This window comes from Neoarius graeffei, chromosome 1 (assembly GCF_027579695.1).
Source record: "Neoarius graeffei isolate fNeoGra1 chromosome 1, fNeoGra1.pri, whole genome shotgun sequence".
In the NCBI taxonomy this organism is placed as follows: Eukaryota; Metazoa; Chordata; class Actinopteri; order Siluriformes; family Ariidae; genus Neoarius; species Neoarius graeffei.
In genome coordinates this window covers 72,010,440-72,028,239 of record NC_083569.1, presented here as the reverse complement: position 1 = coordinate 72,028,239, position 17,800 = coordinate 72,010,440, and the positions used below count along the sequence as shown (strand labels likewise).

The window sequence follows — 17,800 nt, the reverse complement described above, 5'->3', positions numbered from 1 at the left end:
TTCCTTTCTCCAAACATAACGCTTCTCATTTCAACCAAAAAGGTCTATTTTTGTCTCATCCATCGACAAAACATTTTTCCAGTAGCCAGATGAGCAGCAATGTTCTCTTTGGAGAGCAGTGGCTTTCTTCTTGCAACCCTGCCATGCACACCATTGTTGCTCAGTGTTCTCCTGATGGTGGACTCATGAACATTAACATTAGCCAATGTGAGAGAGGCCTTCAGTTACTTAGAAGTTACCCTGGGGTCCTTCGTGACCTCGCCAACTATTACACACCTTGCTCTTGGAGTGATCTTTGTGGGTCAACCACTCCTGGGGAGGGTAACAATGGTCTTGAATTTCCTCCATTTGTACACAATCTGTCTGACTGTGGATTGGTGGAGTCCAAACTCTTTAGAGATGGTTTTGTAAGCTTTTCCAGCCTGATGAGTATCAACAACGCTTTTCCTGAGGTCCTCAGAAATCTCCTTTGTTCATGCCATGATACACTTCCACAAACATGTGATGTGAAGATCAGACTTTGATAGATCCCTGTTCTTTAAATAAAACAGGGTGCCCACTCACACCTGATTGTCATCCCATTGATTGAAAACACTTGACTCTAATTTCACCTTCAAATTAACTGCTAATCCTCGAGGTTCACATACTTTTGCCACTCATAGATATGTAATATTGGATCATTTTCCTCAATAAATAAATGACCAAGTATAATATTTTAGTCTCATTTGTTTAACTGGGTTCTCTTTATCTACTTTTAGGACTTGTGTGAAAATCTGATGATGTTTTAGGTCATATTTATGCAGAAATATAGAAAATTCTAAAGGGTTCACAAACTTTCAAGCAACACTGTAAGTCACATAATTAGTTGATTAAGATCCACCTGTGTGCAATCAAAGTGTCACATGATCTGTCACATGATGTCTGTATAAATCAACTTGTTCTGGAAGGACCCTGACTCTGCTACACTACTAAGCAAGCAACATGAAAACGAAGGAGCCTCCAAACAGGTCAGAGACAAAATTGTGGAGAAGTATAGATCAGGGCTGGGTCATAAAAAATATCCCAAACTTTGAATATCCCAGGGAGCACCATTAAATCCATTATAGCAAAATGGAAAGAATATGGCACCACTACAAACCTGACAAGAGAAGGCCGTCCACCAAAAGTCACAGACCGGGCAAGGAGGGCATTAATCAGAGATGCAACAAAGACACCAACAATAACACTGAAGGAGCTGCAAAGATCCACTGTGAAGATGGGAGTATCTGTCCATAGGACCACTTTAAGCCATACACTCCACAGATACCCCTTTTCCACCAAATCAGTTCCAGGGCTGGTTCGGAGCCAGTGCTGGTGCTGATTCACAACTCGTTCAACTTGCAAGCCAGCTGAGAACCAGTTTGCTTTTCCATAGCTCGCGGTGCTAAAGGAAGCCATGTCATTATGTCGCTGTATACGTCAGTTACCTCGCTGTATACGTCATTACGTCGCTGTATACGTCAGTTACGTCGCTACGTTTGCATAAACCTTGGCGCGAATATCGAAGCAAAAACAACACGGAAGAAGCAGCAGCAGCAACAACAATAATAATAATGGATGACTTCACGTTTGTACAGCTGCTGCTTCTCGTCGCTTAAAAATGGCGACCTTTCGCGGTCTTGTTATTGTTGTTGGTCTTAACAACTCTCCCCCCCGCTGACATAAGCGGTTCTTTCCTCTGGCCCAGCAGAGAGTTGGTGCTAGCCTGGAACCGGTTTTTCTGGCCCCAGAGCCAGTTCTTTGTCAGTGGAAACAGAAAACCCGGTTCCAGACTAAGCACTGGCCCCGAACCAGCCCTGGAACTGCTTTGGTGGAAAAGGGGCAAGAGTGGGCCTTTATGGAAGAGTGGCTAGAAAAAAAAAGTCATTGTTTAAAAAAATCACGTTTGGAGTTTGCCCAACAGCATGTAGCAGACTCCCCAAACACACGGAAGAAGATTCTCTGGTCAAATGAGACTAAAATTGAACTTTTTGGCCATCATGGGAAATGCCATGTGTGGCGCAAACCCAACACCCTGAGAACACCATTCCTACAGTGAAGCATGGTGGTGGCAGCATCATGCTGTGGGGATGTTTTTCATCTGCAGGGACAGGAAAGCTGGTCAGGACTGAAGGGAAGATAGATGGCACTAAATACAGGGCAATTCTGGAGGAAAACCTGTTTGAGTCAGCCAGAGGTTTGATACTGGGATGAAGGTTCACAGTCTAGCAGGACAATGACCCTAAACATACTGCTAAAGCTACACTAGCGTGGTTTAAAGGGAAAAATTTAAATGTCTTGGAATGCCCTAATCAAAGCCCAGACCTCAATCCAATTGAGAATCTGTGGCATAACTTGAAGATTGCTGTACACCAATGCAACCCATCTAACTTTAAAAAAAAAAAACCTTTATTTGTCACATGCACACTTCAAGCACAGTGAAATTCATCCTCTGCATTTAACCCATCTGAAGCAGTGAACACACGCACTCAGAGCAGTGGGCAGCCACACCAGAGTGCCTGGGGAGCAGTCAGGGGTCAGGTACCTTGCTCAAGGGCACCTCAGCCCAAGGCCGCCCCACGTCAACCTAACGAAAGAGTTGGAGCAGTTTTGCCTTGAGGAATGGGCAAAAATCCCAGTGGCTAGATGTGCTAAGCTAATAGAGACATACCCCAAGAGACTTGCAGCTGTAATTCTTGCAAAAAGTGGCTCTACAAAGTATTGACTTTTTTTAATTGGGGGGTGAATACTTATGCACACTCCAGATTTCTGTTTTTTCATCTTAATTATGGTTTGTGTCACAATAAAAAAAAACAACAATGTGCACCTTTAAAGTGGTAGGGATGTTGTGTAAATCAAAATGGTGCTAACCCCTCCAAAATCCATTTTAATTCCAGCTTGTAATACAACAAAACAGGACAAACACCAAGGGGGATGAATACTTTTGCAAGGCACTGTATATTAATTGTGTCTAGAAACGCCGTCGCCTTCTCTGGGCTCAGAGGCACCTGGGATGGACCATCACACAGTGGAAATGTGTATTGGGTGTTACTTTTTTTTGAAGAAATGGACACAGTGTGCTCTGGACCGAAGACGAAAAGGACCGTCCAGACTGTTTTCAGCAAGAAGTCCAAAAACCAGGGTCTGTCATGGTATGGGGTTGTGTCAGTGCCCTTGGCAAAGGTAATTTATGCTTCTGTGATGGCAGCATTAATGCAGAAAAGTACATTGAGATTTTTGAGGAACATATGCTGCCTTCAAGACGACATCTTTTCCAGAGATATTCAACAAGATAATGCAAAGCCACATTCTGCACACATTACAAAGGCATGCCTGTGGAAGAAGAGGGTGCCTGTCCCCAATACAGAATGTGTGGCAAATTCTGAAACCAGGGCGGCGAGGGCCTTTCTGTGCGGAGTTTGCATGTTCTCCCCGTGTCCGCGTGGGTTTCCTCCGGGTGCTCCGGTTTCCCCCACAGTCCAAAGACATGCAGGTTAGGTTAACTGTTGACTCTAAATTGACCGTAGGTGTGAATGTGAGTGTGAATGGTTGTCTGTGTCTATGTGTCAGCCCTGTGATGACCTGGCGACTTGTCCAGGGTGTACCCCGCCTTTCGCCCGTAGTCAGCTGGGATAGGCTCCAGCTTGCCTGCGACCCTGTAGAACAGGATAAAGCGGCTAGAGATAATGAATGAATGAATGAATTGTTTTCAGTTTTAATTTCAACATACTGTCCCACCTTTTTCTGATTTGGGGCTGTAATATCCAGCAAATAACAGAAGGAGAACCACATAAAACGTAATGCGTTTACATTTGTACAAGTTTTTACATGCTTCATCTCTGTGCCACTGCAGCTACTCTGTAATCTCAGGTGCATGGTATCAGGTGGAGCACAACAGGTTTAACCAGTCTGCCTATGCGGCACACACAGATGTTAGCCAACCTGTCTCAACAGTTCAAGAGATTATATCCACCTGCAGTCTATGCCAAAGCGATTTATAATGGATAAATATTGTTTCTGAATAGGGATACTTCCAGATAGTATACAGAGCCTGCTTACCAGGTTATTAGGTAGCCTACACTTACCTTCTGTCTATACTGTCTGGCTCTTTCATCAGGTAGCTCAACCTACTATATAGATGAACTTTGTTACTTGTTGTAATTACTGAAGCCCATTTGATGCTATATGCAATCATCAGACCCATCTGCTACATCCATCAGCGAAAAGAGGCCACCACAGGACCACATATTTGGGTCGTGGTCATCAACATGATGACAGTGGCACAGAAAGTAGCATTGCTGCCTCACAGGTTTACAGTCCCAGATTGGATCCTGCTCTTGGGTTACTGTCTGTGCAGAGCCTCTGCACATACAGTATTGTGCCCTTGGTTTCCTCCCACCTCCCACCTGTGTGTGTGTGTGTGTGTGGTGCCCTGTCCTGTCAACAAGAACAAGTCATTATTTATCACACGTACACTCTAGCACAGACTGAAGCACAGTGAAACGTCTCCTCTGCATTTAACCCATCTGAAGCAGTGAACACACACATGCACACACAAGTGAGCAATGAGCAGCTATGCTACAGCACCTGGAGAGCAGTTGGGGGTTGGGTGCCTTGCTCAAGGCCCAATCTTCAGGCCATCAAATCAAAAATCAAAGTCCTTCCCACGCCATGTGGCACATGGCATTTCCGTAGCCCTCGGCTTCTCACATAGCTAGGGTTACAGCGGGGGACTAGTCCTCTGGTAACCGTGAGAGTTTGACTCCCCACTCACATCTGTATTGCAGCATGCCTTGCCAGACGGTACCATTTTTATGATGGTCTTTAGTATGACCCAACCATGAGTAGAACTCACAATCTCCCAATCGAGAGGAAGACATGCTAACCACTAGGCCAACTCACGGTATCTTCAGGCCATGGCTGCCCCTAACCACATATCCTTTGGACTATGGAGGAAACCCACACAGATACAGGGAGAACATGCAAAATCCACACAGAAAGGCCCCCATCAGCCACTGGGCTCGAACCCAGAACCTTTTGGCTGTGACCATGCTAACCACTACACCATTGTGCTGTCCATGATGGAACCTTTCCTGGCATCCACTGCCATGGAAAGTGATTGAGTGATCATGAGCATGGTACAGTGGTGCTTGAAAGTTTGTGAACCCTTTAGAATTTTCTATATTTCTGCATAAATATGATCTAAAACATCATCAGATTTTCACACAAGTCCTAAAAGTAGACAAAGAGAACCCAGTTAAACAAATGAGACAAAAATATTATATTTGGTCATTTATTTATTGAGGAAAATGATCCAATATTATATATCTGTGAGTGGCAAAAGTATGTGAACCTCGAGGATTAACAGTTAATTTGAAGGTGAAATTAGAGTCAGGTGTTTTCAATCAGTGGGATGACAATCAGGTGTGAGTGGGCACCCTGTTTTATTTAAAGAACATGAACATTAAAAAACAGGGATCTATCAAAGTCAGATCTTGACAACACGTTTGTGGAAGTGTATCATGGCATCAACAAAGGAGATTTCTGAGGACCTCAGGAAAAGCGTTGTTGATGCTCATCAGGCTGGAAAAGGTGTTTGGAGAAAGGAAAACACTGCATTCCAGCATAAGAACCTTATCTCATCTGTGAAACATGGTGGTGGGTATCATGGTTTGGGCCTGTTTTGCTGCATCTTGGCCAGGACAGCTTGCCATCATTGATGGAACAATGAATTCTGAATTCATCTCATCTCATTATCTCTAGCCGCTTTATCCTGTTCTACAGGGTCGCAGGCAAGCTGGAGCCTATCTCAGCTGACTACGGGCGAAAGGCAAGTTGCCAGGTCATCACAGGGCTGACACATAGACACCCATTCACACTCACATTCACACCTACGGTCAATTTAGAGTCACCAGTTAACCTAACCTGCATGTCTTTGGACTGTGGGGGAAACCGGAGCACCCGGAGGAAACTCATGCGGACACAGGGAGAACATGCAAACTCTGCACAGAAAGGCCCTCGCCAGCCGCTGGGCTTGAACCCAGAACCTTCTTGCTGTGAGGCGACAGCACTAACCATTACACCACCGTGCCGCCCCTGAATTATACCAGCGAATTCTAAAGGAAAATGTCAGGACATCTGTCCATGAACTGAATCTCAAGAGAAGGTGGGTCATGCAGCAAGACAACGACCCTAAGCACACAAGTCGTTCTACCAAAGAATGGCTAAAGAAGAATAAAGTTAATATTTTGGAATGGCCAAGTCAAAGTCCTGACCTTAATCCAATCGAAATGTTGTGGAAGGACCTGAAGCAAGCAGTTCATGTGAGGAAACCCACCAACATCCCAGTTGAATCTGTTCTGTACGGAGGAATGGGCTAAAATTCCTCCAAGCCAGTATGCAGGACTGATCAACAGTTACCGCAAACGTTTAGTTGCAGTTATTGCTGCACAAGGGGGTCACACCAGATACTGAAAGCAAAGGTTCATATACTTTTGCCACTCACTGGATCATTTTGTTTAACCGGCTTCTCTTTAGGGTGGCACGGTGGTGTAGTGGTTAGCGCTGTCGCCTCACAGAAAGAAGGTCCAGGTTCGAGCCCCGTGGCTGGCGAGGGCCTTTCTGTGCGGAGTTTGCATGTTCTCCCCGTGGGTTTCCTCCGGGTGCTCCGGTTTCCCCCACAGTCCAAAGACATGCAGGTTAGGTTAACTGGTGACTCTAAATTGACCGTAGGTGTGAATGTGAGTGTGAATGGTTGTTTGTGTCTATGTGTCAGTCCTGTGATGACCTGGCGACTTGTCCAGGGTGAACCCCGCCTTTCGCCCGTAGTCAGCTGGGATAGGCTCCAGCTTGCCTGCGACCCTGTAGAACAGGATAAAGCGGCTAGAGATAATGAGATGAGATGAATTCAGAATTCATTGTTCCATCAATGATGGCAAGCTGTCCTGGCCAAGATGCAGCAAAACAGGCCCAAACCATGATACCCACCACCATGTTTCACAGATGAGATAAGGTTCTTATGCTGGAATGCAGTGTTTTCCTTTCTCGAATCACCTTTTCCAGCCTGATGAGCATCAACAACGCTTTTCCTGAGGTCCTCAGAAATCTCCTTTGTTGATGCCATGATACAATTCCACAAACGTGTTGTCAAGATCGGACTTTGATAGATCCCTGTTTTTTCATGTTCTTTAAATAAAACACGGTGCCCACTCACACCTGATTGTCATCCCACTGATTGAAAACACCTGACTCTAATCTCATCTCATTATCTCTAGCCGCTTTATCCTTCTACAGGGTCGCAGGCAAGCTGGAGCCTATCCCAGCTGACTACGGGTGAAAGGCGGGGTACACCCTGGACAAGTCGCCAGGTCATCACAGGGCTGACACATAGACACAGACAACCATTCACACCTACGGTCAATTTAGAGTCACCAGTTAACCTAACCTGCATGTCTTTGGACTGTGGGGGAAACCGGAGCACCCGGAGGAAACCCACGCGGACACGGGGAGAACATGCAAACTCCACACAGAAAGGCCCTCGCCGGCCACGGGGCTCGAACCTGGACCTTCTTGCTGTGAGGTGACAGCGCTAACTACTACACCACCGTGCCGCCCCTGACTCTAATTTCACCTTCAAATTAACTGCTAATCCTCGAGGTTCACATACTTTTGCCACTCACAGATATGTAATATTGGATCATTTTCCTCAATAAATAAATGACCAAGTATAATATTTTTATCTCATTTGTTTAACTGGGTTCTCTTTATCTACTTTTAGGACTTGTGTGAAAATCTGATGATGTTTTAGGTCATATTTATGCAGAAATATAGAAAATTCTAAAGGGTTCACAAACTTTCAAGCACCACTGTGCTGTATGTGATGAACGTTAGTATGATAGTGCAGCTACAGCTCTCTTTGCCACAGTTGAAATAATACGAATAATGATGATGATGCGTTATAAACTAAAGGCTCAGACAGCAATAATCGAGGAGTTTAAATGATGGTAGTTAAACGCTCACAGCAGAAGGAGCGCGTGAAACCCGGAAGCGGAGCGCGTGGTGGGGGGCGGACCAACCAACAAACGACCGACCGACCGAGAGAGAGAAAGAAAGAGAACAGTGTCTGCTGTAAAGACCCTAATTATTCCCTGAGGAGCTGTTATTATTATTATTATTATTATTAATATTATTTACCAGATATGCTTAAAAGATTAACGCGTTTAATGCGCACGCGTACAATTAATCTATAGTCGGAACCGTCGCGCGCAATGGAGCGGAAGATCACGCGCGTTGCCTAGGAAAACGCAACGAAAACTCGCCTGACGACTTGCACTTGGCGTTTCTTTCTTTCTTTCTTTCTTTCTTTCTTTCTATTTATACGCCAGTGGTATTTTCCTAAATGTATACGCTATACTTCGTGTTTATTTCGTACGTATGGATAGCAAGGCTACCAAAATAATAATAATAATAATAATAGTTTTCTTGCTAATTATGACTTTTTCCAAACGAGCTGCTGCTGCTGTGTGACTAATCCCCAGAGCTCAGAATGAACACGACATTTGTGGATACAGTTCAGTAGGACTGCTTGGGCTGAGACTCATCACGACAAGCAGAAAGGGACGGCTGCAGTGAGCTCAGGCTTGTACAGCTCATGACACAAGGAGTACAGATATTGTTTTTTGCAAATTGCATGTTTCTGCTGGCAAAATGACTGTGAAGATGGATTTCGAAGAGTGTTTAAAGGACTCCCCGAAGTTCAGGTAAGCCATTAATTTAAAGCATGTTTCATCTGTTGCACAAAGTGTCCTGTTCTTCTACTTCATGGTTAATCTTTAATGCAGATATTCCTACACTCTAAAAAGTAAAGGTGCTTCAGTGGTTCTTCAAATCTCTGGATGGTTCCATGGAGAGTCAAAAAACTCTGTGATGAACCATTACATTATGCGAAAGGTTCTTCACATTTGGAAATGGTTCTTCAGAGCCTGGCATTCTCTTCTCTTACCATTTGCTGGTCAATGCACATAGGCTATGTTTACACAAATCTGTCTTCACTGCTCAAACAAATGGTTTAAATGGTTCTTTAAAGAACTGTTGCATGAACGGTTCTTCTATGGCATCGCCCTGAAGAACCGGTACTGGCCCCATTATTTTTTAGAGTGTGCTTGTCAGAGGCCTTATCATAATACATTTTATCTTTGGACCGCAAAACGTGTTGAAAGTTGCTGGGGCTGTTTGTCATAAAAATAAAATTGAGATTACAGTGGAGTGGAGTGGAGTGGAGTGGAGTGGAGTGGAGGAACATAAACATTAAGTTGCCCACCAGACGTCCAGGCGCTGGAAAGAGTGGGTTTGGTTTGAGGAATGAATGGGATGAAGGGGATTGTAAACTCATGAATTGAGTCAGCACTAATTACAAGAAAGAGGATCTTGTCCTTTTTTATTATTATTGGAAAAGTGTGCACGGCATTTTGTGAACTAAAAGTTTGGCCAAGCATTCCTTTTTCTGAAATGGATGGAGCAAAACCGAGGCTAAACTTTCTCATCCCTGCTTAGTCAAATTATAGGTTGAGTCGAGCCAAAGAGAGAATGATTTTGGAAAGATCTAATACTAGGTTGTAGTTGATGTGTTGGGTGTGGCTGTATTGCACAAAAGTGATGGTGACATTACTCCCACCAGTTGTTCTTTCTTTCTTGCTTGCTTGCTTTGATCGTTATCTGCAGGACAGTCGACTTTGTTCAAGTACCTAAATTCTCTTCAAGTGACCCACACGCTTGCTTCATTTTTTCCTTTTTGGCTGGTGGACTTGCACATCGGAAAGTGTGAGTGTACAGTCCCGGGGATGCATGTAGTAGTTAGAAATAGAAAAAGGGTGATGTAGGTTATAGAACTAGGCCACAATCGGGCACAAATACAGAAATTCTCTCTCTTTTTTCCATGTTTAATTTCTTATCTCTCTGCATTCTTCTCTCTATGGATATAAGTATCTTGCTTTCTTTGCTTCATGCCAAAGAACCACCTACTGTAGACATTTGCAGCGTACGTACTGTGCATACATGCTGTCACAGCCACTTTAGATTGATAAGAAAATGTGATGGTGATTAAGAAAAGCCTCAGACATAAACGTAATCCAAGCTGACTTAACTATAAAGTGCTGCCTCCCGTTGCTAGGCAATGCCAGTGTGGGGGATGGGAGCGACAGGAAATTAAGCGATACCAACATGATAAACATGAGACAGGAAGTGTGTTTTCAGGGGTGGATCTCTACGGAAACATCAAGTCACTCTCAAGCACACTGGTGCATGTCAAAACAAGAAGCTAATTCAATTAAACACAGCATAGTCAATAATTGTTTTTATTGCACGGCCAGAGCTATCGTCACAAATGTGTATGTTAGGATATTTATTTAAGCTTGCTATTATCTTGTTTCCCTTTCCCTTCATTTTTTTTTCTGCCTAAAACCTATAGGGCCGTACTTTTGGAAAGAAAACATGGCTAGTTGTCTTCTCTCTTGTTTTGCTCTTTGCTTGTTTGTCTGCATGAAAGTGCTAACGGAAGCCACAGGGTCTGAACGCTGTACGCTCAAAAACTCATGCGCAATTTAGATGATGGGAGATACTGTTTTTTTTTTCTTTTTCTTTCTTTCTTTCTCTGGGTCCAGGTTCAACCGTCACTTATTTATTTATAAATAAAGGTGCTGAACTGTGTGTGTGGTTGTTTTCTGTCATCAGGGCAGACATTGAGGCAGTGGAGGGGGATGTGAATGAGCTGGAGACACGTCTTGAAAAGGTGAGGTGGAGACACAGAGCAAGTCTGAGTGACACTGTGAAATAGGACTGATGAGCATCAAATTGTAAAAGAACAAGAGTCAACTTAATGAATTAGTGCTCCCATTGTCAAATTGCTCTTTTAAAGAGAAGTGTCATTCTTCCCCTTGTTCTTCTCCAGCAGCTCCCATTGGCAGAGTTTAGCGAAGAGATAGTATTCAAACAGTATTTACATGAACTGAAAGAGGAATTACTAATTCAATGGCTGTTAACCAACCCTTATCCAATTCCTCATTAAGATTCTGGTGAAAGTTCTGAGTAAGGATACACTGACTTTCTGAACATACATGTTTGGAATATGAGTATTGTTGGTATGGTCTGTCTATCAGATAGCGGCTGTTTTTTAAAGGAACAGTCCACCGTACTTCCATAATGAAATATGCTCTTATCTGAATTGAGACGAGCTGCTCCGTACCTCTCCGAGCTTTGCGCGACCTAGCCAGTCAGTCAGACGCGCTGTCACTCCTGTTAGCAATGTAGCTAGGCTCAGCATGGCCAATGGTATTTTTTGGGGCTGTAGTTAGATGCGACCAAACTCTTCCGCGTTTTTCCTGTTTACATAGGTTTATATGACCAGTGATATGAAACAAGTTCAGTTACACAAATTGAAACGTAGCGATTTTCTATGCTATGGAAAGTCCGCACTATAATGACAGGCGTACTAACACCTTCTGCGCGCTTTGGCAGCACATTGATATCTGAGCTCCGTATCAATGCGCTGTCGAAGCGCGCAGAAGGTGTTAGTACGCCTGTCATTATAGTGCAGACTTTCCATAGCATAGAAAATCGCTACGTTTCAATTTGTGTAACTGAACTTGTTTCATGTCACTGGTCATATAAACCTATGTAAACAGGAAAAACGCGGAAGAGTTTGGTCCCATCTAACTACAGCCCCAAAAAATACCATTGGCCATGCTGAGCCTAGCTACATTGCTAACAGGAGTGACAGCGCATCTGACTGACTGGGAGGTCGCACAAAGCTCGGAGAGGTACGGATCAGCTCGTCTCAATTCAGATAAGAGCATATTTCATTATGGAAGTACGGTGGACTGTTCCTTTAAGATGTGTGTCGGTGTCCCCATGCATCTGTTTGTGGTTGTGTATGTGCCGATGTGAGCTCATCTGTTAGTGACCCCATTTAGAACTGCTTGTTATTTAAGCACATCAGGATTATACCTAGATAGTGATTATTCACATGGGGGATTTACACTTCTAAGATGCATTTAAGACCAATCACTCAAAACTTCAAGGGTTTGTGAGTTGTCTTTCAGCCAAATCTTATGCAACTGTAAAGGCATCTGTCTCTCTAATCCACTTTCAACAAACAAAACCCCTCCCTTGACATTACTTCATAACACATGTGGTTCATTAGTGCAGAGATGGATACTATAAAGAAATTAGAAATGTTATGCTTCATTTTTATCTTTTGATCTTTTTTTGATAAGTCAACTAAAAATGAGGAACAGGAAATTGATCAAGTGTAATGAGATGATTTCATATTTAATTTACATACAGTGCCTCCAGAAAGTATTAACCCCCAGTGATGATTTCTCTTTTTCTTGTATTGCAACATCAAATTTAAATATATTAGAATGGGATATCTTTTTGCTCATTTTAAGATGATGCTCCTCAGAATCATTCATTTATTCATTCATTTTCGATGTCGCTTATCCACTGCGGGTCATGGGTGGGCTGTTGACAGTCCCACTTGACATTGGATGAGAGGCAGGGTACACCCTGGGCAGGTCACCAATCTATTGCGGAGCCAACACAGAGAGACAGCTATACACCCTCACGTTCACATGTATGGGCAATTTGGAGTAGCCAGTTGACCTAATCCACATGTCTTTGGACTGTGGGAGGAAACCCAACCAAGCACAAGGAACACATGCAAACTCCACACAGAAAGGCCCCAGTCGGACACGAGGTTTAAACCCAGAACCTGCTTGCTCTGAGTTGACGGTGACAGCCACTGCACTGCCATGCTCCTTAGAATTCCATCCATTCATTATCTGTTCCGCTTATCCATCAGGGTCATGGGTGAGCTGGAGCCAATCCCAGCTGACTTAGGGCAAGAGGCAGAGTACACCCTGGACAGGTCTCTAATCAATCACAAGGCTAACACAGAGATGAACAAACCTATAGGTAACTTAGATAAACCAGTTGACCTAATTCGCATGTCGTTGGACTGAGAGGTCTGATTATCTAAAATTGCAGATCAGACTAGTCCTGCTGTCATTAAGGAACTGCCTGTGAAGCTTCAAGATGAAGCAGCTGGGAGGGGGAAAATAGAAAAGGTGATTCACACATCACAAACTTTCTTAGGAGCACTGTGAAATCCATTATAACAAAAGTGGGGGAGGGGAATATGGAACATTTCAGATCAGGCCTTCTCACTACCAAGAGCAGGCCAAAAGGAGTGCTTGGGCAAGAAGGGCAATTGTCAGAGAAGTGTCCAAGAACAACAATAGGAAGCATGTACACTCGAGCACAGACTTAAAGGGCATATCTTGGGTAAATTCAGGAGCAAGATCAATGTAATTCTATTTTATATTAAACTTTGGTCAAATATCTGTCACATTTTGTGCAATTTTTTTATCTTGCACAATACCAGAAAAATTCAGTTGAAATCGAGCCATTTGAGGCGAATTGGTCCGCCTCTGAAAAAACTTGGCATTTGGATTTCCCGGGAAACATTGATTTTCGTGACGTCGCGTGCAGGACGCCTCCCTCTGAATCCTACGTCAGCGCTGGTTTGTTTATGAGAAAACGACCAGGTGGTTTTATGCAAATTTCTTCAACGTTATCATGTAATTATTAAAATGGTTAACAGATGTATCGTAGGAGGGTGTAGCAACACCAATCTTGATGGGATTAGTGCTCATCGTTTTCCAAAAGACCGGACAATGAGAGAGAAATGGGAGCGCTTGGTCTACACAGGCTGTGCACTGAAACCATGCAAAGCTCTCGCAGCCTGCTGGCGCTTCCGCAGGTGACGTCACGAATCTGGTTCCAGACTCCCTTGGGATTTTTCCAGACACGTTTTTTTTTTAAATTTTTTTCTGCTGTAGACAGATGGCCTTGTGCAAAATTACCCTTCTGGATGAGTGCGTCAAAGGACATGCTTTCATATTAAACAAAAACGAAATTGGTCCAGGATATGCACTTTAAGCACAGTGAAATTCCTCCTCTGCATTTAACCCATCTGAAGCAGTGAGCAGACAATTGCGCAATTAGTGCACACACATACCCAGAGCAGTGAGCAGCTATGCTACAGGGCCCGGGCAGTAGTTGGGGGTTAAGGGCCCCATACACGTTCAAAAAAGTCGTCAAACTTTTGTATCAAAATTTTGATATCAAAATTTTGATACAAAATTTTGATGTAAAATGTCCACACACGATTCAATGTTTTTTCTATCAAAAATTCAGTATTGTCAAAAACTTTGACATGGACGCAGCAGTGGCCGTAGCACTTGTGTTCGCTTTGGACAATGAACCGCCTCGGCATCGACGGAAATGGTCGAAAGACTGGTTTTTGAAACGGCGAACGTACGGTCACGTCACCCTCCTCAGAGAACTTCGTCTCAAAGAACCAGAGGACTTCTGTAATTTCCTTAGGATGGATGCCCCATCCTTCGATGAATTATTGGACCTTGTCAAGCCATTGATATTGAAAGAAGACACTGTGATGCGTTCATCTATACCACCAAGTGAACGCTTGTCCATCAAGCCCCCCACACACGCATCAATAATTTGACGACTCTTCAAAAAATATCAAAGTGATTTGATATGTCAAAATTTGGGTTCAAAATTTTGACATCAAATTTTTGACATCAAAACACCCTACACACGATCAAACTTTGTATCAAAATTTTGCTACAAAATTTTGATGACTTTTTTGAACGTGTATGGGGCCCTTTAGGTGTCTTGCTCAAGGGCACTTCAGCCCATGGTTGCCCCATGTTAACCTAACCCTTGGACTGTGGGAGACAGCGGAAACCCAAGCAGACACAAGGAGAACATGCAAACTCCACACAGAAAGGCCCCCATCGGCCACTGGGCTGGAACCCAGAACCTTCTTGCTGTGAGGCGCCAGTGCTAACCACTACATCACCTTGCCACTCAACAGTCCAGCTGCAACACTGATGGGGTTACAGAACTGAGAAAGGCCATGATAGAAAATCTGCGAGCTTTTGGTAAAAAGATTAAAGTTTGGTCAAAAGCCAAAGCATAATGTTTGATGCAAACCAAATACAGCCCAACATGCAGGTAACCATTCCTACAATCAAGCACATTAGTGGTAGCATCAATCACTCAGGTTGTCTCTCAGCAGGAGGAACACTGGTAGCTATGATTACCTGCAAGTGAGTCATTGTTGTGCTGATATTCAGTACAACAACACTGTGATTATTGCTTTAATGCAACAGTTCTATAAGCAATGAAATATTGTGTAACTAACATTTCAGACACTATATGGTCAAATATTTTGTTTATTTTTGCTCAGATAATGAAAATAATTCTCAAAAAAGCCACAGCAGGATAAAACATTGCGTGCTGCCATGCCAACACACAAAGTGACTGACATCCCATAGTCAGTGTCATAATGGTTTCAGTGTAAAGAATTCTCTAGAACTGGAATTTTACGGCGTGAACACAGACAAGTTGAGTGACGTGAACAGTGAAACATACCAGTGGTGTCATACAAAAATCAGCAAGCTTGGAATGCCGCTTGTCCAATCAGATTATTGTATTTTTTATTTAAATTTTTATTTTTATATCTTCTTTATTGTTCAGAAAGTAAAGTAATCAATCAATCAAAATTAGTGGACCAGACCTAACTGTTGTATAATTATTATTTAAGCAGTTTTTGATATTTATTTTTTTATTTATTTATGAAATTTTAAATAATTCTGATGACAACTAAATACAAAACTGCAAAAAAAGAGAAGTAATCGTGGGGGTGAAATACTTTCTAAATGCACTGTAAATGGAATACGTCCATTAGATTTCACTGTGGTTAACTGAAAACACACATGAATAGAAAATCTAACAGGGTTTATGTTTGCGTGCGCACAGTTGGTGAAGCAGTGTAATGCCATGTTGGAAGCAGGCCGAACATATTGCCAGAGCAGTAAAAGCTTTGTAAATGGACTTCGGGAACTTGGATCGTACCTCTCTGAAGACACAACCATGGGGGTGAGTGATCTGTTCAGGTTTAGCCTGGAAATCTGGGTAAGAATGTTCATGCAGGGAAAGAGAGCCATGGATGAAAAATGAGCCCTTCCTTTTTGCTAAAGGTCGCCACTTGCTATTAAATCACTCTGAACTGGGGATTTGCTGCATTCTTTTTTTTTTTTTTTGTGCACAGCATGCGCAACCAATTAGTGTTTGGCCCTCACAGATTCCAAAGCAATCGGACATCATGGAAAGGCTTGTTCAAATTTAACCACACAGTGTAGCCCGCAATAGTATATCAGGATATGATCACGCTTCATTATTAGCAAGAAAAGGAAGTGTGACTGTGACCATATGTTTGGTCAGTATGGTTATGCACATAGCATGTAGTCAACATACAGTAGAGGCGATTAATTATAAAACAGGATGCTCCTTGTTCTCTTTCTGTGCGCTTATTTATGGAGTATTTTATAATGAAACTGTTGTCAGTAAGAGTTTAGGTCTGTCTTTAATGGAGTTGTTGTCTGCTTGCGGTAAACCCCGCAGAACTGTCTGGAAAAGTTCTCCAAGAAGCTGTCCATCATCCTCATGGCTCAGGAGGTAAAGCCAAACACACACACATTACTCCTTTTAACTGTTGCTGATGGTAACTAACAAATATGCTCACCCTTTCTCAGGATGTGTCTGCATATTCACTCACCCTTTTCTGTCCCTTTGTCTCATCCTCTCTGTCCTGGCAGGAACTCATTGAAAACACACAGAAGTCAGTGAAACTGAAGCTACAGAGTTTTGTGAAGGAGTGAGTAACCTTCTAGAAGTTTTAAGACATGGTTTGCTGAATTGTAGACAACCGAGTGGATCTGAAAATCTTTAAAATGTAGCGGATGAGATACATAGTTATTGCATACTGAAGGGTGTTCATGAGTCATGCTGATTTGGCAGAATGAGAGAGATTTCTGACTATGTTGCTTATCTTGCGCAAATGTTTGAGCAAATTGAGTTCATAAAATATGGTACATATGTCAAAAAGGCCATGTGCGTCAGTCTTAAACTGAACACATTGGTAAGTTTGTCATACTGTGCCCTGTTCACTGAAATCCACATGTTGTTTAATGGTGGGATGGAAAACTGAACTTTATACACAAGAGCGTAGCGTAGCGCTTGTCACAAACTGAGTGTTTTTCATATTATTTGATTTATGAAAGGATCAAAAATAACCTATCTCACTAGTCATTCTCTGAGATCTCCTCCTATCCAGTCAGGTCTGTGCTTACTGGGATCAGACTTGCTTTGGACGGTAACATGGCTAGCCCTTGAACTGTACATTAAATGAGTACATAAAACCTTCTGTCCGTTTCAGGGATGTGAAACGCTTTAAAGATGCACGTAAGGAATTTGAGCGCAGCAGTGAGACTCTGGAGGCAGCATTGGGGAGGAATGCTCAAGCCCCAAAGGGAAAGCCACATGAGGTTGAGGAGGCCAGTCAAGCCTTAATTCATGCCCGTAAAGCCTTCAGATCAGGGACTCTGGACTATGTACTGCAGGTACACACTTGTCCAGATATTCACAAGCCATGAAAGGTGAAAGCTGTCGCCTTCTGAGGCAAAGAAAAACAATATCAGTTCTTTATTGTAAACTTTTGTTTCAGGTTGCATTTTATTTATCTCCCCACAGTAATGTCTTTTTTTTTTCTCCTCCTCCCTTGGTGGTGGCATTTATGTAATTTTACATTTCCTAGCCAACAGAGAAGCCAATAATAGGAAAATAGCTTCCTAGTCATACA

The 17,800-nt window shown here is 43.0% G+C and overlaps 2 protein-coding genes across 2 annotated transcripts in view; one reads left to right on the top strand and one right to left on the bottom strand.

Annotated features, from left to right (window-relative positions):
• agfg2 (ArfGAP with FG repeats 2) overlaps positions 1-4,342 on the bottom strand; it is a 46,059-nt gene extending 41,717 nt beyond the window's left edge. Inside the window, exon 1 of the mRNA XM_060920701.1 lies at positions 4,104-4,342. The gene's annotated coding sequence lies outside the window, so the exon portion shown is untranslated. The remainder of the gene's footprint in view (positions 1-4,103) is intronic.
• Positions 4,343-8,063: 3,721 nt separating this feature from the next.
• Positions 8,064-17,800, top strand: part of acap1 (ArfGAP with coiled-coil, ankyrin repeat and PH domains 1) — a 66,456-nt gene continuing 56,719 nt past the window's right edge. The window contains exons 1-6 of the mRNA XM_060920345.1: positions 8,064-8,777; positions 10,747-10,804; positions 15,919-16,038; positions 16,564-16,617; positions 16,758-16,816; positions 17,378-17,561. Coding sequence (XP_060776328.1) covers positions 8,725-8,777; positions 10,747-10,804; positions 15,919-16,038; positions 16,564-16,617; positions 16,758-16,816; positions 17,378-17,561 — 528 coding nt within the window. The 5' untranslated portion in view covers positions 8,064-8,724. The remainder of the gene's footprint in view (positions 8,778-10,746; positions 10,805-15,918; positions 16,039-16,563; positions 16,618-16,757; positions 16,817-17,377; positions 17,562-17,800) is intronic.